At 44.6% G+C, this 21,116-nt stretch overlaps 1 protein-coding gene across 3 annotated transcripts in view; it reads right to left on the bottom strand.

The window, feature by feature from the left end:
- Nucleotides 1-21,116, bottom strand: part of TOM1L1 (target of myb1 like 1 membrane trafficking protein) — a 62,597-nt gene that overhangs the window by 21,009 nt on the left and 20,472 nt on the right. For all 3 annotated transcript variants that reach the window (XR_011145164.1, XR_011145163.1, XM_068976804.1), the window contains exon 8: nt 237-370. Coding sequence is in view for 1 of the 3 variants with exons in the window: in XM_068976804.1 (XP_068832905.1) it covers nt 237-370 (134 nt within the window). In the remaining 2 variants the exon portion in view is untranslated. The remainder of the gene's footprint in view (nt 1-236; nt 371-21,116) is intronic.

Raw genomic sequence — 21,116 nt, 5'->3', positions numbered from 1 at the left:
GGCTCTGTTCACAGGTCAGCGTGGCACTGCCCACAAATGCCTCTCGCACTGCCCAGGTCACGCTCATTCCTGCAAGCCGTATCACACACTCCTGGAAGAGGAGGACCAGAATTCCCTGCCTTGGAAGGCAAGTACCTGTGTCCAAACATGTTCTTGATCTTTCTGAGCGCCCACCGCCAGGCACTCTGAGAATGCTGAGCCCTGGAGGACGGTCAGAGAGGGTGCCCACTGCTCACCTCTCACACCCAAGGATGGCATTATTCAAGTCCTCGTTCACTTGAATCAGCTCAGCAGTGACATCTTCATTCTCCACCACCACAAGCAGGTCCATGATCCTCTCCTGCATCTCCCGACCCGTCTTATACAGTTTCTGTCAAAGAAGGAGAGAGATTTCTTCTTCCATGCTAAAAACCAACTCATTTGCCCTTCTGAACGACTGCAACCAAGGCTTCCCTGGTGGCTCAGACAGTAAAGAATCTGCCTGCAATCCAGGAGACCCAGGTTCAATCCCTGGGTCAGGAAGATCCTCGGGAGAAGGGAATGGCTACCCACTCCAGTATTCTTATCTGGAGGATCCCATGGAAGAGAAGCTACAGTCCATGAGGTTGCAGGGAGCTGGATATGACTGGGCGATTAGCCCTATCCCTTTCCCTTTCATACTGTTGTGACCACTTCCACATGAGTCACCTATGGGAGATTACCAACGTATTTAACTATGGACAGCTCATCCTTTCTCTGTCAGAAGGACATCAGAACAGTGTTTTCCTCTAAAAATCAAAATAGGGATCATAGAGACAATAACGTATTATACAGTGCTGTAACACTGGACTAGAAATTAGAACTGGTGTATAGGAATTCTAGGTTTGTGGCTTGTTAACGATGCTATGGCAGGAAAAATAACCACTTACTTTCTAAATCTCAGTTTACTTACTTGATAAGTGAAAAATACACTACTTGCCACACACATCTACCTCAAGGGGCGACATAAAAATCAAATGAGATGTGTATAACAAGGAACTCTGTAACTGTAAAGCACAGCATAAAACATAAAGTGCTGTTGTTATTTGTGGTAATGGAAGAAAGAAGTAGTTAGAATGCATTTACAGTGTGTAATTCTCCTGCTATGTTTTACTTAAAGATGTAAAGTTTACAGTTACAACATTACATTCTAAGGTAAACTGAACCTGGATTAAAAAACTAGTCATCAATCCCATCTTTATTTAGATGGCCTGGAATCACTATTATATAAGATTCCACTCCCCAAACCAGCTTTTTCTCAGAAGCACCAGAAGCACCTACAAGCAGACTTACTGATTCAGAACTGCCAAGACTGAGAGTTTGGGAATTCACATTTTTTAATAAGCATCTCAGTGTTTCTCATGTACACAGATATTTGAAAACTGCTATCTTAAAACTGGGGGCTTCCCAGGTGGCTCAGTGGTAAAGAATCTGCCTGTCAATAAAGGAGATGCAGGAGACACGGGTTTGATCTCTGGGTTGGGAAGATCCCCTGGAGAATGAAATGGCACTCCACTCAGTATTCTTGTCTGGAAAATCCCATGGACAGAGGAGTCTGGTAGGCTACAGGCCGTGGGGTCACAAAGAGTCAGATGGGAATGAGTAACTGAGCACACACACATCTTTCAACTTAATTTCTCTTAGGCAAACCCTCAATGAGCCTGAGGAGCATAAGACTGATACTAATATTCCTTAAAATCCACCGTGGCCAGAATTTGTCCACGTAATAGTACATTGCTGTCTGAGCCACCACAGAAGGCCAACAGTACATCAGCATCAGGCAAAAACACAGGGACATTCCCCTTTCAAAATGAAAGCAGCAGAGCTGGATGAATGGTAGCACTATTTATTACATTATCCAATCTTTCCCCTCCTGAAAGACAGACCTGCTGAAAAGCTTGCACTTTACAAAACCATTTGGCATCTCAAACAGTCTATCACAAGATTTCCAACAGGATATCTCTAAAGAAATCAAGCCACTACTAGCCAGCATTTAGACTCAGAGGTAAAGGCTATCCTATCTCCACAGAATCTTAACAAAAATGTTAAGACAGGAGAAAAGGGAAAGGGAAAAAAAAAAAGTGAAACAGAGAGATATCAGACTGGGTTTTCATACTCATATTGTACAACTAAAAAAACTGGTCACATTCCCAGTGATGTGGTAACTGGCAGCAGCAGTTGATGAACTTTTTTTAAAGGTTCAGATACCAAATAGTGCTTGCTTTGTTGACCACATGGTCTGTGTGGCAACTACCCAACTCTGCCCTGGTGCAAGCAACCGCGGACAATATGTAAACACGCGGCTGTGGCCATATCCTCGTGGAACAGAGTCAGGTGGCAGCTGAGCGTGACTCACACATGGTCCCGTGGGAAAGAGCAAACAAAAAGATTAGACTCGGCGGACCTAAGGCCTCTCCCGTCTACATACCTGATACGGGGCGGGGTCTGGTTAACATTTAGCCTCAGTTTACTTTTTCATCTATAAAGCAAGGATAACAACCATCATGCAGGGTTGCTGTAAGGACAGAAAATGGTGTGGCTGAAACCCCGCTGCGGGACTTCCCTGGTGGCACAGTGGATAAGAATCTGCCTGCCAACACAGGGGACATGGGTGCGATCCCTTGTCCACGAAGGTCCCACGTGCCACGGAGCCTCTAGGCCCATGTGCCACGACTACCGAAGCCCACACACCCAGAGCCTGCGGCCCACAGCAGGAGAAGGCACCTCCATGAGAAGCGCGTGCGCTGGCAGGAAGAGGAACACCCCCCACCGCTGCAGCTAGACACCCAACTCAGCCAGCTGAGCTGCTTCAAAGCAACGAAGACCCAGCTCAGCCAACAATAAATAAACAATTAAAAATTAAAAAAAAATACACCACCACTCTGTCTGCAATACAGGGCAGTCAATGAATGTATCATGAATACCCAAGGAGGTATCACTAGGAGCTTAACTAGCTAACTAATACGTTCCTGTAATACCTGTGCCACTACCCAGGACCTGGTATTAAACAAAGGAAAAAACTAAGAACAGCTTTTGCTGCAACGCCATGAGGAATGAGAACTTTTCCTCTTTCTGCATTAGCATGCAGAACAGTTCGTCTTCTTGCTCACTGGCAGCCTTGCTAGAACAATGTCATGATCAAGGAAATACAATGGCTGTTAGATGCCTGTGACAAAAATGTAGAAATTGATTTGAAATGAATTTGCAGCCAACATCAATAGCCCCTCGTCATGGGAAGACTGTCCCTTTGCCCTCTCAAGAGACAGATGGAATGGAGACATGAAAGGAACACCACATTTCTCAGCAGGTTTGCAAAGCAGAATCTGAAAAACTTCTTCAAAAGCCGGCCCGCTCTGATCTTTGCAGCTGATGTCTGTCTCGGAAAATAGTCAAGCCGCCTGGAAACGGTGCAGATCAAGCACCATGAACCAAAAAGACGGGTCAGAAGCCTCACCCCCAGCAGGCTCTCCCAGAGCTCTGGATGTGGGGAGCCAGGGGGAGGGAGTCCAAACACAGAGGCACAGCTGCTGGCACAAGTGCCCGTCACGGGGGCCCTGGGACTGCCTCACTTCGGGCCATATCAAAGTAAAGGCAGGCTGCTAAGCCAAAGGGGATGTAACAATCATCTCAAAAGTCTTGGGAGTGAAACAAAAAGGAGCTCACCTAGAGCTGCCTCTTCTGACATCCAGATGGCTCCCACTCTTCCACACAGCACTTGGGAGTTTACGAAGAAGATTCTGTCACACTTTTCAACTCCAAACGCAAATGCCCCACATCTACCAACACAGGGCAACTCCATAAAAAAAAGTGAAATATCTGAACATATCCTTTGAGAAAGTAATAGCAGGAAGAAAGGCATTTGCTTGCAAGCCTTCTCTGGGAATAGTATGTCCAGCCCTCCTGCCATCACACATCTCCGTTCTCCAGGTCCTCCTACCCAGACAACGAGAGAACCCAAGACGATGCTGGCCGCCTGGGTCAGCAAGTCAGTCCAGGTTCACAGTGAGAAGGGAGCGCTACACTGGATAGAATGAAGCCTCAGGAGGACAAGGACTGTACTCCAGCCCTGTCGCTGCTGCCACTGCTATGGACAGATCATCACCTTCCTAAACATGCAGCCTCTGTAACGGAAAGGGAGATGGTCCTGAAGGTATTGAACGGGCCTTCCACTCTCAACACCTTACAAGTCTCTGAATGGGAAAGACAGTAAGTCATTAGAGCAAATGACTTTTTACCAGTTATTCTCACAGGACCAAATTTCAGATTCATATGATTTTAAACTTCTCTAATAAGTTAGAGTAAGACTTATTCTAGTTGTGCTTTTAAAATCTGGGCTCACTTTATTCTACAGAAGACTAAAACATTCTCTTCTTTCACTGTCCTACCAGGTCAAGGCAAAAACCAAACTGGGAGCTCAGCCACTCACAGGTAAGAATAAGGTGATTCAGAGTTAATGCAAGAATAGAACATGCAATGTTGTTTCACTGCTGTGACCAGAACAGATATTTTAACTCATCACAACGCTCATTAGACTGGATGCACCCTCAGAATCTCAGCACACCATTTTGGCAAACTAAAAGAAATCCAGTCTCTGCCCCTTATGAAGTTTGAAGTCCTGCAGCAACAGAGTGGCTGGGAAATGTCTTTCACCAAAATAGTTCTATTGCCTAAGACTCTAACAAAGAGAAAGGAGCTCTGAGAATTAGCAGGTCTTCAAGATCTAACTCTTCCACATAGATTGGAAGAACAGATAGGGGGTTCCAAGTAAGTATATTGGATTTCAGACAGAAGGAAACAGGCAGGGAACGCGTTTCAAATAAATAGAACAGCTGCGAGAATTTACGTGCCAACAGACAAACCAGGAAATGATTCCAAGTAGAGGCTGCTTTTTAACGGTAACAGATTGCATACACGACTGTGATGGCTGGTAAAGCATAAGAGCCAAGACATTTGTGAGTGGAGACTTTCCCTGTGGGCTGCACACCTTTTTGCCTTCCATCCACACGCTGCTCTGCTGAGTGCCCCAAGGCACCAGCCCCCCTACCATCTTGCTTCTGATTGGCTCAGTGGACGAGCCCCTTGGGGAGGAGACAGGAGAGCGCAGGGGGGTGTGGCCAGGCTCCTTGTCATCGCTGGTCCTTTGGCCACGGACACCACTGCCCTCACGGCTGCCTGCCAGTGCGACTCTTCCCACTGGTTCTGGAAAAAGTTCCCTCTTGCCTATTTACGCCTAGAGACAGCAGCTGACAGCCCAGGGTAACAAGCTAGCTCCTGTGGTTTCTCTGAACCCTGCGGTATCTAGCTAAATAAACAGTACCTTAATTTAATTCTTTTTAAATTACCCAAATGGAGCATGCCATCTGTTTGACCGATAAACCCTAGAAAGCACAAAAACAGAGCAATTTAAATATTATGGCAGCAACACAGGGTTAGACAAAGAGATCAAATCAAGAGAATAGCCTCTGGAAAGACATCCTTGCTCTGAAATATAGAATGTGATAAAGAGGTGTTTGTAATCAGTGGATAAGGTATAAATTGTTAAAAAAAGTCTTTCAGCCAGCCAGCTATAGAACTGAAAAAGATAAATGGAAGTAAAATCTCTAACTCAAACCAAGGATTAAAAATTTTAATTTTAAACCACATAAAATTGAGGGGAAACCATGGATGTATTAAAGATATCTTTGCTGAGTGATTGCATGGTTCAGCACTGCTTGGGAGCAGAACCTGAGTAGTAAACAAGGCGAGCCTGTGGAGCATCCCCTCCAGCAGGCAAAGGCGGCTGCACAAATGTGCAGGAAAAATCAGCAGGCTGGAGGGATGACACGCGGGCACCCCTGGGAAGTGGCTGACTTTACACTGGGGGCCAGGGAAGCCCCCCCGACGAGGTAATGTGCTAAATTAGAAGGATGAGAAACAGCTGGCCGTTAGAAGACACAGGAAGCATGAGAGTCAAGGGTGAAACAGCTCCCCAGCAAGAACGAACTCTGCATGTCCGGGAACAGGAGGATGGCCAGACCGAGGAGGGCACCTGTGCTATGGAAGGAAAGGCAGGAGGAGATGGGGAAAGGTTTTATGGCCACAGGAAGAAGGCTGGGCTTTATTCCCAGTGTAAAGGGAAGCCAATGGAGGGTTTCCAGCAACATGATCTGGTTTACCTTCTAAAAAGTTACATAGAAATGTTTGGTACCATCAGTCATTAGGGAAATGCAAATCAAAAGTAGAAGATACCACTTCACATCTAAAGTGGCTAAAAAAAACTGAATACAAGTGTTGGCCAAAAGTGGAGAAACTGCAACCCTCTGCATTGCTGGTGGGAATGTTCAATGGCGCAGCCACTGGGGAAAACAGTTTACCAGTTCCTCACAAAGTTAAACAAAGAGTTTCCATATGACCCAGTCATGCTACTCCTAGCTATATACTCAAAAGGGCACAGGTATTGAAACAAAGGCTTACACATGGATGTCTGCAGCAGCACTAGTCACAATAGCCAAAAGACAGAACAAGTCAACTGTCCATCAACTAAGAAATACATAAAATATATTCAAAGTATACACATACAATGGAATGTGGGCTATAAAAGATCCTACGACATGGGTGAACCTTGAAAACATTATAGCAAGTTAAAGGATCATATTCTATAATTCCATTTATATGAAATACTCCAAAAAGTCCATAGGAACAGAAAACAGGGAAGTGGCTGCCTGGGACTGGGCACAGACAAGAATCGGGAGAAACTACGCAATGGGTAGAGGGTTTCCTTCCGGGATGGTGGAAATGTTTGGGACCTAAATAGAGGAAACTGGGGGGAAGGGATAGTTAGGGAGTTTGGGAGGGACAGGTACATACTCCTATATTTAAAATGGATAACCAACAAAGACCTCCTCTATCAGCACAGGGAACTCTGCTTAATGTCATGTGGCAGCCTGGATGGGAGGGGAGTCTGGGGGAGAATGGATGCATGTGTATGGATGCCTAAGTACCTTTGCTATTACAACATTAATTGGCCATCAGTTCAGTTCAGTTTAGTCGCTCAGTCGTGTCTGATTCTTTGCAACCCCATGAGTCGCAGCACGCCAGGCCTCCCTCTCCATCACCAACTCCCAGAGTTCACTCAGACTCACGTCCATCGAGTCGGTGATGCCATCCAGCCATCTCATCCTCTGTCGTCCCCTTCTACTCCTGCCCTCAATCCCTCCCAGCATCAGAGTCTTCTCCAATGAGTCAACTCTTTGCATCAGGTGGCCAAAGTACTGGTGTTTGAGCTTTAGCATCATTCCTTCCAAAGAAATCCCAGGGCTGATCTCCTTCAGAATGGACTGGTTGGATCTCCTTGCAGTCCAAGGGACTCTCAAGAGTCTTCTCCAACACCACAGTTCAAAAGCATCAATTCTTCGGCGCTCAGCTTTCTTCACAGTCCAACTCTCACATCCATACATGACCACAGGAAAAAACCATAGCCTTGACTAGATGGACCTTTGTTGGCAAAGTAATGTCTCTGCTTTTGAATATGCTATCTAGGTTGGTCATAACTTTTCTTCCAAGGAGTAAGCATATTTTAATTTCATGGCTGCAATCACCATCTGCAGTGATTTTGGAGCCCAGAAAAATAAAGTCTGACACCGTTTCCACTGTTTCCCCATCTATTTCCCAGGAAGTGATGGGACCAGATGCTATGATCTTCGTTTTCTGAATGTCAAGCTTTAAGCCATACTCCAGTACAAAATAAAAAGTTAAAGATAATAAACAAGAGGAAATGATTGTGAATGTGAATGCCACTAAACTGGACATTTTTTTATTTTTTGGCTATGCCACATGGCTTATAGGATCTTAGTTCCCTGACAGGAATCAAATCTGAGCCTTCAGCAGTGAAAGCATGGAGTCCTACTCACTGGATCTCCAGGGAATTCCCTAAATCACATATTTAAATTGCAATCTTTAAAATGATTAATTTTATGTTACGTAAATTTTACTTCAATTTAAAGAAAAAAAAAGTCTATACAGTTCTTGGTTTCCTGCACAGCACTGTACTCTGTCCTGAAAATATCCCTGACAACAAAATACCTAAAAATATTGGACACAATATAAAAATATTTTAATGTACATGCCTAAACTTTGAAGAAAGCATGAGAAGTCCTCAAAGGTTAAATCCAAATAGGATTCAAAGATATGGAGGCAATAAAGGCACAAGGGTCTGAAAGGCATGTCTCTAATCACCTCAAGAGGCAGGAGACCAAGCCTGGGGCCTGAACAAGGTGCTGAGATGGATCAAAGACCCCCACATGCAGCTGGAACATCTGAATGGCTACAACCTATGCATGAAATAAATAAGTATATATATATAGATAGATAGATCTGGGCTGCCCTCCTCCCCTACATCATTCCTGAAAGAACTCCTTAATCCCTTGGAACTTCCCAGGTGACAGGAGCAACTTTTGTTCTGACAAGCAAACTCTTGATGGGCTTCTGGATGGTGGCTGGTCACCAGAAAGACCAAACATGATTAGAAGGTTGGAACTTTCAGCCCTAACCTCTATCCTCAGGGTATGGAAGGGGCACTGGAGATGAGATGGAGATCATGCCTACTTAATGAAACCTCTATAAAAACCCATCAACTTCAGGATTCAGAGGGCTTCCAGGCTGGTGAACATACCCATGTGCTGGGATGGGGGTGCACTCCAACTATGCAGGGATACAAGCTTCATGTTTAGAAATGCCCTAGACGTCACTCTTTATATCTCTGAACCTGATTTTCCACCTGCATCATTTGTAATATCTGTTATAATAAACCAGTAAATATATGTACGTGTTTCCTAAAGTTCTGTGAGCTATTCACACAAATTATCTAACCTGAGGAGAGTCCTGTGGGAACCCCCGGTTTATAGCCTGATGGTCAGAAGTACAGGAGACTCAGACTTGCAAAGGGCATCTGAAGTGTGATGGTCTTGTGGGACCAAGCCCTTAACCTGTGGGATCTGATGCCAACTCTGGGTACTTAGGGGATCCCAGGTGGCGCTACTGGTAAAGAACCCACCTGCCAGTGCAGGAGAGGTAAGAGGTGTGGATTCAATCCCTGGGTCAGGAAGATCCCCTGGAGAAGAAAATGGCAAGCACTCCCGTATCCCTGTCTGGAGAATCCCCATGGACGGAGGAGCCTGGCAGGCTACAGTCCATAGGCTCCCAAAGAGTAGGACACGACTAAAGCAACTTAGCATGCATGCTGGGTACTAGTGTCAGAACTGAATTTAGTTTTTTTTTTTAAATATTTATTTTTATTTATTTGGCTGCTCTGGGCCTTAGCTGCACTGTGGCATGTGGAATCTTTTTTTTCTGTTACAGCATGCACACTCTGAGCTGTAGCATGGGGGATCAAGTCCCCCAAACAGGGACTGAGTCCCTTGCATTGTGAGCACAAAGTCTTAGCCAATGGACCACCAGAAAAGTCCCAACAACTGACCCTGATTTTAGGACACCCAGCTGGCACTGGGGAATCGGTCAGTGTGGGCCGAAAAAACCCCACACATTTGCTGTCAGAAGTGTTAAGTTAAAAAGTTAGAATAAGCAGCTACAGAGAAAAAGCTTCTCTTGGCAGGAACATGGCAAAGAGAAGGAGACGCCTTGGCTTTGGAGGGCGAATTCTAGCAGCCTGGCTGCATTATCATCTCTCAGGCTCTCTCAGAATCCATGAGTCACTTGAGGTCCTTTTGCTCCGGCCTAATTAGTGACACTGGAAGTTCTCCACTCGTGGAGGGAGGTGCTGGTTACTGCAGAGCTCTTCTGAGGAAAGTCCCACTGGAAGGGTGTCTTCCTCCTGGGGTGGTGTGAACCTCAGGCGGCTGACCCCACCTTCAGCATTGGGCTGCGACGGTTCTCCCTCTTCTGGTTCTCTGGTGATCTGTCCAGGTTCTCCTGTAATCCTTGGAATTTAATTTTCAGACTGTTGACTTTAAAAAAAAAAGCACAGTGTGAGAGTTGTGAGTGAAGTTTTAGCTGCGGCAATGAGCAACAGCACCTCGGACAGCTCTGAGAAACTGTTTCAGAGACGCAGGGTAAGGACAGTATGTATGTGATTTTGGTAAAGGGGCAAGTGAAAAGAAAGTGTGAGTCGCTCGGTCATGTCTGACTCTCTGTGACTCCATACACTGTACCCCACCAGGCTCCTCTGTCCATGGGATTCTCCCGGCAAGAATACTGGAGTGGGGTGCCAGTCCCTTCTCAGGGGATCTTCCCGACTCAGCGACTGAACCCTGGTATCCTGCATCACAGGCAGACGCAGCTGGTAAAGGGGAAGGACAGACATGCAATGAAGCACATATTTTTTGTAAGGTTTCTGCTGGTCTCGTGAAGCTTCTGTGAGTCATGAGAAAGAGTCAGTCACCATGAAGGACTTTACTGCTTTTCTAGATATGAGCCGATAGAAGAACTGGGCTCATAAAATTAGCTCCTGAGAATACCTGACTATCTAAAGAGCCGTCCTGCCGGCTTCCCGGGGCACAGGGTGCCTCATTTCTTGCTTCTGCCCTGAGCTCCTTCGGCGGGTATTGAAGGTCAGCAGCTATAGCAGCGCGTGAGCTAGTCCTTGCAGAGGTGCATGGCAGGTGCCTGCTGCAAGTGCCAATTTGTAGCTGACAATATTTTGTCTGTTGTTTCAAAGAGATTTGGGAAAGAGATGAATTATTTTGACGAGCTAAAGGAAAAAAAAAAAAAGATTGATTAGCTAGTCCGGGAGGAAGAAAAAAATAGTGTCTATTTCCCAACTCTCACAGTGGACTTCAGACCCTATAATACTCCTGGACAGATGTACTCTGTATGCCCTGCGTTGCTCTAGGGCCCTTGATGCCTCTCATCCAGCCCGCACCCCAACTCTGAGGAGCCCCCTCCCGCAGGCTCCTGCGGAAGCCTCCCAGGGGCTTAACAGGGGAAGCCAGGCAGGGAGCCAGTGATGTCTGGGGTCCCTGCTTCACTAATCTGTACCGTTTACACAGTTGTGAGAAAACCTCTGAAAAAGTACAAATTAAAAAAATTATTTTGTTTCTCCAGTTTATCTTTGCCAGTTTCATTTTTAGATTCCTGAACCAAGACAGGTTCCTTTCCTCTATTTCCATAAATTGCATCATATTATTTTAGATCAACCATAGTGAGGTAGGATATTACGAAATAAGAAATATATACTTGGTCTCCATCCCCAGTTCCTAACACAGAGCTTCTAAAACCCTTGGGATTTCCTGAGTATTAAGTATGAGAGAAACAGCCTTTGTTATACTTAGTAACTCACTTTCAACCAAGCAGTAGTTTATGCTAACGAGGTGATTCTTGGCAGACAGGGGCGGCTGCCTGAGAAACCGACCTGGGATCAGAGAGCTGAAACTTGCAAAGCAACCCCACAACCTCCAGGACAGGAGGGGATGAGGGCTGCCTTAATCACCAGTGGTCTGTGACTAAATAAATCTCGCCTCTGTAATGGAATCTCTATAAAACCCTCAACAACTGGGTTCAGAGAGCCTCTGGGTGGTGAATGTGTCCAGGTGCTTGGAGAAGAATGAACCCCAACTCTGCAGGGATAGAGCCCCTCTGTCCAGGACCTTCCAGACCCTTCCCTGCATGTATTCTTGGTCAACGAGAAAAATGCTGCCTGCCCCACCGTAAACAAAGGGTGCTGCAGCTGTTGACTTAGAAAGTGGTCACAACCTGGAAGCTGAGAGTTATGTTTCCTCTGGTGGGAATTTTGGGGACTTCTAGTCTGGGAGACAGCATCTCCAGTGTAGCAGGGAACTGTTCCAGGAGGCGGGGTGAGGGTGGGGGAGGAGTCAGGTTATACAGAAGCTTGCAGCAGGAGCAGACAGTCTCAACATCAAAAGATTACTATGAACTAAGGGAAACCAGGTATCTCAAGTTAAGGAATTTAGCACTTTTCTATAAATGGGAAGAAGCAAGAGTCTGGGCTTACTGAAATGGTTCCTTTCATTTGCAGCTCACTATCTGGGGCCAGCATACTGTGATTTTATTATTCACATCCTTAATTCCTTGCTCACCACAGGGAGCAAGGGCAGTTGGCATCAGCAGGGCTGTTGGGCGGCAGGCAGTGTTCTTCCGGGGCTCAGAAATTCACATCTGGTGGGCCAGCAGCGCAGACAGCTGTGACCTCCTTGTTCATTGACATGGCAGGAAACAGTCCCTCTCACAGAGCCAGTGAGCCATCACGTTACAGCCTCCCTGACGGTGAGCAGGATGCCTGCCATCCAGCAGTGGGCCTCTGGAGCCACCCCCCACCCCAGGGCAGGGCACGCAGGCCCCAGATAACCAGGAATGACTTCAGAGAGCCAGACTCCTACACCCTCCCATACACAGAAAAGCACTACCTTTCTTAGCCTGAGAAACTTGGTTTTCTCTTTTAGCTAATCAGTTACTTTACTGATGGCTATGCTGGGTCTTCGCTCTGCACGTGGCCTTTCTCTAGCTGTTGTGTGCAGGCTTTTTGCCGCAGTGTGTCTCTTACTGAGGAGCACGGCTCTATCATGCAGGCTCAGCCAGCAGCTGCAGCTCGCGGGCTCCATGCGGGCTCAGCAGCCGTGGAGCACAGGTTTAGCTGCTCTGCAGCACGTGGACTCTTTCCGGACCAGGACAGAACCCGTGTCCCCTGCATTGGCCGGTGAATTCTTAACCCCTGGACCACCAGGGAAGCCTTGGTCTTCTTTAACTAACAGTACTTTTGATGTTCTTGGAGAAGGAAATGGCAACCCACCCAGTATCCTTGCCTGGAAAATCTCACGGACAGAGGAGCCTGGTGGGCTGGAGTTCATGGGGTCACAAAGAGTTGGGCACGACTGAGCGATTAACACACTTTGATGTTCTGGCTACCTGGTCTTTGTTACAAAAACTCTCACATATGTCTCCTCCCGGCTTCTTCAGAGTAGTACCTTAGAGCATGTGACAAGCTGTGTCTTGGGCCTAGGCCCTCAGTTTTGTCCATCGAATAAAACACAATTCTAAACTTTTAGGTTGAACATTTTTCAGTTGACATCATCTGGCTGTTTGCCTGTATACTCTGTAATGAACCAATAATAGTAAGTAAAGTGTCTCCCTGGATGCTGTGAACATTCTAGCAAATTACTAAACCTGAGGAGGGGATCGCAGGGGCCCCCAATTTGATTTGTAGCCAAAACAGGGCAGAAGAGTGAGTAACGTGAGGACCCACAACTTGTGATCGGCATCTGAAGTGGGGACAGCTTTGCGGGACTAAGCTCTTCACCTATGGAGTCTGTGCTGCTTCTGGGTAGCTAGTGCCAGAATTACTTTATGTGAGGGAAAAAAATTCAGACCTAGTATCCAAAGTGTTGTAAGTAGAGAAATAATTTCCTTTTATGATGTTATTTAGATTACTAGAAAAAGTTCAAATACTTGTCCAATTTCCTTTTATGATGTTATTTAGATTACTAGAAAAAGTTCAAATACTTGTCTAAAGAATTTAAGAACAGCACTCCCCACACCAGATCTCTATGTGCTACTATCAAAAAGCATAAGAGAGACAAATAAAGTTGCACATTCAATAGGTTCCATAAACAAATTGACCAAGGGCCAGAATCATTCAATTTGAATTGGCCATGAGTGTGTTCTAAGCTGGTTTACAGCCCAGTCTCTTTACAATTCAAGGCAACACACAGCCCTAAGCTCTGGCATCAAAACAGCAACCAACAAATTGGCATTATCCTAGCAAAATTCAACCAAACATCTGGACCCAAAGACTTGGACACAAAAAGGCATTTAGTACACTCTAGGACAGCAGCAAATAAAACTGGATTCACACATTTGAATGGGGTATTTCAGCTGACATCTTATGAAAGGCCTGTTAGCCACAGATGGACGAAAGCATGACAGAAAAACCCTATCACTACATTTGAGGGCTCTGAACCGCTGGGGAGACTGTATGTGACTAGGAATATTGCTGTGTCCCTTCTTAAAAAATATTATCTGCTACATACCCTTCTACTTTGATACCAAATTTTATAAAATTTAGTTTAACATGCTCAATACCATGAGTCACAAAATTTCTATCCATAAACATCCTCAATTGTGGATTTTAAAAAATGGATTACTATATAGGAACTCTAATGATTAATTTTATTTTTAATCTACTCATCATATCAGTTTAGTTGCTCAGTCGTGTCTGACTCTTTGAGACCCCATGGACTGCAGCACGCCAGGCCTCCCTGTCTATCACCAACTCCTGGAGCTCACTCAAATTCATATCCATCGAGTAGGTGATGCCATCCAGCCATCTCATCCTCTGTCATCCCGTTCTCCACCCGCCTTCAATCTTTCCCAGCATCTGGGTCTTTTCTAATGAGTCAGTTCTTCACATCAGGTGACCAGAGTATTGGAACTTCAGCTTCAGCATCAGTCCTTTCAATGAATATTCAGGACTGACTTCCTTTAGGATGGACTGGTTGGATCTCCCTGCAGCCCAAGGGACTTTCAAGAGTCTTCTCCAACAACACAGTTCAAAAGCATCAATTCTCTGGCACTCAGCTTTCTTTATAGTCCAGCTCTCACATCCATACATGACTACTGGAAAAACCATAGCTTTGACCAGCCGGACCTTTGTCGGCAAAGTAATGTCTCTGCTCTTTAATATGCTGTCTAGGTTGGTCATAGCTATTCTTCTAAGGAGTAAGCGTCTTTTAATTTCAGGGCTGCAGTCACATCTGCAGTGATTTTGGAGCCCAAGAAAATAAAGTCTGACACTGTTTCCATTGTTTCTCCATCTATTTGCCATGAAGTGATGGGACCAGATGCCATGATCTTAGTTTTCTGAATGCTGAGTTTTAAGCCAACTTTTTCACTCTTCTCTTTCACTTTCAACAAGGGGCTCTTTAGTTCTTTGCTTTCTGCCATAAGGGTGGTATCATCTGCATATCTGAGGTTATTGATATTTCTCCTGGCAACCTTGATTCCAGCTTGTGCTTCATCCAGCCTGGCATTTTGCATGATATATTTTGCACATAAGTTAAATAAGCAGGGTGACAATATACAGCCTTGATGTACTACTTCCCCAATTTGGAACTAGTCTGTTGTTCCATGTCCAGTTCTAACTGTTGCTTCTTGACCTGCATACAGATTTCTCAGGAGGTAGGTCAGGTGGTCTGGTATTCCCATCTCTTTCAGAATTTTCCACAGTTTATTGTGATCCACACAGTCAAAGGCTTTGGCATAGTCAAGAAAGCAGAAGTAGATGTTTTTCTCAAACTCTCTTGCTTTTTCAATGATCCAACAAATGTTGGCAATTTGATCCCTGGTTCATCATGAATCTCCTTATACATAGGATTTACATAGACAGAAACTAAGTCCAATGATAAATGACTTGCCCATGACTAAGAACCCCCAAAATCATTACCAAAATGATGTAATATTATTAAGTAAAATATCTTAAAAATAATACACTTAAAGCCACTGATCCAAAATACTGGTTGTTTTTCAATGTATATTATACTCTGTTGTTCTACAGGATATTGAGATACTTGGTAAACGGATAGTCTTTGGTCAACAAGTCTGTAAATCTCAGGTTAAACAAAGACTCTTTGAACAGATGAAAAAAAAAAATACTCAACAGGGTATTCACCCTGGTAGTCCAGTGGTTAAGAATCCACCTTGCCATCCAGGTGACTTGGGTTCAACCCCAAGTGGTAGAACTAAAATCCCACATTTCGCAAAGCAACTCAGCTATGCGCCACAATGACTGAAGCCCGCCTGCCCCGAGCCAGGGCAGCACGACCAGAGCCCGTGTGACGCCAGCACGGAGCTGGCGCTCCAGAGCCCATGGGCCACAACTGTGGAGTCCTCATACTGCAGTGAAGATCCTGCAGGCCACAACTAAGACCTGGCCTGGCCAAATAAACAAACATGGTAATTAATTCAAAACCACTCAACAAAACATTAGCCAAATCTAGCAACACAAAAAGAATCATACACCATGATCAAGTCAGATTCACCCCAGCATCACAAGCATGGTTCAACAAATGCAAAATCAATGTGATACATCACATCAACATGAGATAAGACAAAAACCACATGATTGGCTCAGTAGATGCAGAAAAAGCATTTGATAAAATTCAACATCCATTCATGATACAAACTCTTACCAAAGTGTGTAGAGAAGCATTACAAAAGCCATTTATGACAAATCCATAGCCAACATGATACTAAATGGTGAAAAGTGGGAAGCCTTCCCAATAAATCCTGGAACAAGACAGGATGCTCACTCACACCACTGCTTCAACACAATATTGGAAGTCAGAGTCAAAGCAATTAGACACACACAAAAAAGAAATAAAATGTGTCCAAATTGGAAGGGAAGAGGTAAAACTGCCAGTATATTTGCAGATGACATGATACTCCATATAGAAAACCCTGAAGACTCAAGAGATAAACTATTAAAACTGGTGAATAAATTTAGCAAGGTGAGCTGCTGCTGCTGCTAAGTTGCTTCAGTCATGTCTGACTCTGTGTGACCCCACAGATGGCAGCCCACCAGGCTCCGCCATCCCTGGGATTCTCCAGGCAAGAACACTGGAGTGCGTTGCCATTTCCTTCTCCAGTGCATGAAAGTAATTAGTGAAAGTGAAGTTGCTCAGTTGTTTCCGACTCAGCGACCCCATGGACTGCAGCCTACCAGGCTCCTCCATCCATGGGATTTTCCAGGCAAGAGTACTGGAGTGGGTCACCAGTGCCTTCTCTGAGCAAGGTAAGCAGGATACATTATTAATACATGGAAATGTGTTGCATTTCTTTATACTAACCAATGAAATATCAGAAAGTAAAAAACAACAATAAAAAAAATTTAAAGTCTCATTAAAAAAAAAATACTAGGAATAAGCCTAGCAAACATCATAAAACTGAAGATAAAACTGAAGATCATTCAAGGAAACAGAAACATATCCGATGCTCTTGGATTAGAAGAACTATTACAGTTAAAATGGCCATGATTCTCAATGCAATCCACAGATTTAAAACTATCCCTATCAAATCACCCATGACATTTTACAAAATTAGAATAATCCTAAAATTTATATGGAACCACAAAAGACACAGAATTGCCAAAGCAATCCTGAGGAAAAAGAACAAAGCTGGAGGCATACCCTGGGCAGACTTCAAACAATACTGCAGAGCTCCTAACCAAACCAGTGTGGCACTGGCACAAAAAACAGACTTCTAGATCGATGGAACAGAATAGAGTCCAGCAATCAACCACGGTCACACCTACAGCTATGTAGGTCACACTACACCTAAGGTCGGGTTCTTTGACAAAGGCGGTAAGAATAGACAGTCTCTTCGGCCAGTGGTGCTGGAAAAGCTGGACGGCCACATGTAAACCAATGAAGTTAGAACGCACCCTCATACCATAGACAAAAATAAGCTCAAAATGTCTTAGAAACTTAAACATAAGATATGACACCACAAAACTCCTAGAAGAGAACATAAGCAAAACGTTCTCTGGTGTAAACTGTAGCAGTGTATTCTTAGGTCAGTCTCCCAAGGCAATAGAAATAAAAGCAAAAATAAACAAACGGCATCTAATCAAACTTACTAGCTTTTGAGCAGACAAGGAAATCACAGTTCAGTCGCTCAGTTGTGTCTGACTCTTTGTGACCCCGTGGGCTGCAGCACGCCAGGCCTCCCTGTCCATCACCAACTCCCAAAGCCTGCACAAACTTATGTTCATCGAGTAGGTAATGCCATCCAACCATCTCATCCTCTGTCGTCCCCTACCACAAACAACACCAAAAGAAAACCTACAGACTGGGAGAAAATATTTGCAAATGATGTGATCCACAAGGGATTAATTTCAAAAACATATAATAATATACTGTGTTCATAAAACTCAATAACAACAATGACAACAAATGAACATCTCAATCAAAAGACACACATCTGGCCAAGAGGCACACAAAAACGTGTTCAACATCACTAGTTATTAGAGAAACGCAAAGCAAAATGGCAATGAGGTCTCATCTCACACTGGTCAGAACGGCCATCACCAGAAGTCTACAAATAATAAATGCTGAAGAGGGTGTGAAGGGAATGTAAATTTGATGGGAATGTAAACTGGCATAGCCACCACGGAAAACAGTATGGAGGTTCCTTAAGAAACGAGAGTAACCATATGACCCAGCAATCCCTCTCCTGGGCATATAAAGAAACGGTGAGACCTCTAATTCAAAAAGAAATGCAGACACAATATTCACAGCAGCACTATTTACAACACCCAAGATATGGATGCAACATAAGTGTCCATCAGCAGATGAATGGATAAAGAAGATGCTCCCAAGCTGTGGTTTTAAACCCTCTATGCATCAGAGGGATACCACAAACTCAAACCCATTGATGGTGGGTGTGGGTGGCAGGGGCTTCTTGAGGGGTCTATCTGACTCTCCTGTGCTCTTGGCAGGTAGGCTTGCATAGATATAGCTTGAGAAATGAACTGTTCTTTTTTCTTTACCCACTGGCCACAGCATGGTGACCCCTGGATTAGAATAAACAATCCAGGACACTCGAGACTGCCCACAATGAGTACACCACAGAACAAAGAAGGAAATGAAAGATGCTCTGTGACTACAGACCGGGGAAGCCACAGGAAGATGGAATTAGGTGCAGCTAACTAACAACTAAGGCACGACGACCCCTACCCACGCCTCTCCCCCCACAGGAGACCAGACAGAGAAGCAGGACTATCTGTGTCCAAGTGGAAGCAATGCTTGGGACAGAGACAACCAACACTGTTTGCGGTTGCTGGTAGCGTGCAGAAAAAATAGGAAGTATATATTGAGCAGCAAGGAGATCAAACTAGCCAATCTTAAGGGAAATCAACCTTCAATACTCGTTGGAAGGATTGATGCTAAAGTTGAAAGTCCAGTATTTTGGTCATCTGATGCCAACAGCTGACTCACTAGCAAAGTGCCTGATGCTGGGAAAGATTGAGAGCAGAAGGAGAAGAGGGCATCAGAGGATGAAATGGCTAGATGGCATCACCAAGGCAATGGACATGAACATGGGCAAACTTCAGGAGATGGTGAGGGACAAAGAGGCCTTATGTGCTGCAGTCCATGGGATCGCAAAGACACAACTGGGTGACTGAACAACATATAACTCAGAAAACTACCTACCAATACATCCCTCCCAGAATCACTCCATGCTAATGATGCTGTTATTGTTGTTTAGTCATTAAGTCATGTCCGACTCTTTGTGATCTCACAGACTGTAGCCCACAAGAACCCTCAGTTTATGTGATTTCCCAGCCAAAAATACTGGAGTGAGCTGCCATTTCCTTCTCCAGGGGATCTTCCTCACCCAGGGATCAAACCCAAGTCTCCAACACTGGCAGGCATATTCTTTACCACTGAGCCACCAGGGAAGCACCATGTCGATGCTACATAGTCTGAAAACTGCAGCAAACACAGAAATATGCAGAAACAGTACCAAGCACAAGATACAGCAATGGTGTCTTCCCCTGAGCATGAGCAAGCTGGGTCACAGAGAATGCAGACCAGCTGTCAGAGGCCTCACACATAAAATGAGCTGAACTGACTTCCCGGGCAGTCCAGTGGTTAAGGACCTGCCTGCCAGTGCAGGAGACATAGGCCTGATCACTGGTCCTGGAAGACCCCACATGCTGCGGGGCGACTAGGCCCACGTGCCACAACCACTGAGCACACACACCTAGAACCCGTGCGCCACATCAAGAGAAGCCACTGCAGTGAGAAGCCCGTGTGTGGCAGTGAGGATCCGGTACAGCCAAAAATGAATTAATTCCTCTTAAAAAATGAGCTGACTGTCACTAATCTGTCCAGATATTTGAGGAATAAAATGAAAGAGGTGAGATGAAAAAGAGAACTTGCACCCAAGGAAAGAGAATCCACAGAGCAAATGGAAAAGCATCTTTACAAATAATTATCCTCAAAGATAAGAGGGGAAAGCTCATCCATGAAAGAGCTACTATAGTGAAATAAATTCTTAAAGTAAAAAATTGTTGAAATAACAAATGGTGCTGGGAAAACTGGACAGCCATATGTCAAAAATGAAATTAGATCATTCCTTAACTCCATATACAAAAACAAGCTCAAAATGAATTAAACACCTAAATGTTGGACTGATCACTTTACACCTCTTAGTGGAAAACAGGCTGAATACTCCCTGACATATATCACAGCAACATCTTTTTAAATCCATCTCCTAGAATAATGGAATAAAGGTAAAAATAAACAAATGGGACCTATTTATGCTCAAAATTTTTGCATGGCAAAAGAAACAATAAACAAAACAAAAAGACAACCTACAGATTGGAAGAAAGTATTTGCAAACGATGTGACTGATAAGGGATTAGTCTCCAAAATTTACAAACAGCTTTTGACACTTATAGCATCAAAACAAACAACCCACTCAAAAAAACGGGCAGAAGATCTGAATAGACGTTTCTCTAAAGAGTACGTACAGATGGCCAATAGACATATGAAAAGATATTCAACATCGCTAGTTATTAGAGAAATGCAAATCAAACCTACAGTGAGATATCACCTCACACCAACAGAATGGCTATCATCAAAAAATCAACAAACAACAAATGCTGGAGAGGGTGTGGAGAGAAATGGAACCCTCCTGCACCAGAAAAAAATCTATGACCAACCTAGACAGCATACTAAAAGGCAGAGACATTACTTTGCCGACAAAGGTCTGTATAGTCAAAGCTATAGTTTTTCCCATAGTCATGTATGGATGTGAGAGTTGGACTATAAAGAAAGCTGAGTGCCGAAGAATTGATGCTTTTGAACTGTGGTGTTGGAGAAAACTCTTGAGAGTCCCTTGGACTGCAAGAAGATCCAACCAGTTCATCCTAAAGGAGATCAGTCCTCTGTGTTCATTGGAAGGACTGATGCTAAAGCTGAAACTCCAATACTTTGGCCATCTGATGCGAAGAGTTGACTCACTGGAAAAGACCCTGATGCTGGGAGGGATTGGGGGCAGGAGGAGAAGGGGATGACAGAGGATGAGATGGCTGGATGGTATCACAGACTCGATGGACTTGAGTTTGAGCAAGCTCTGGGAGATGGTGA

The sequence above is a fragment of the Capricornis sumatraensis genome, chromosome 8 (assembly GCF_032405125.1).
Source record: "Capricornis sumatraensis isolate serow.1 chromosome 8, serow.2, whole genome shotgun sequence".
Lineage (NCBI taxonomy): Eukaryota > Metazoa > Chordata > Mammalia > Artiodactyla > Bovidae > Capricornis > Capricornis sumatraensis.
Note: the sequence above shows the minus strand (reverse complement) of the source record. Positions and strands in the feature narration are given on the sequence as shown.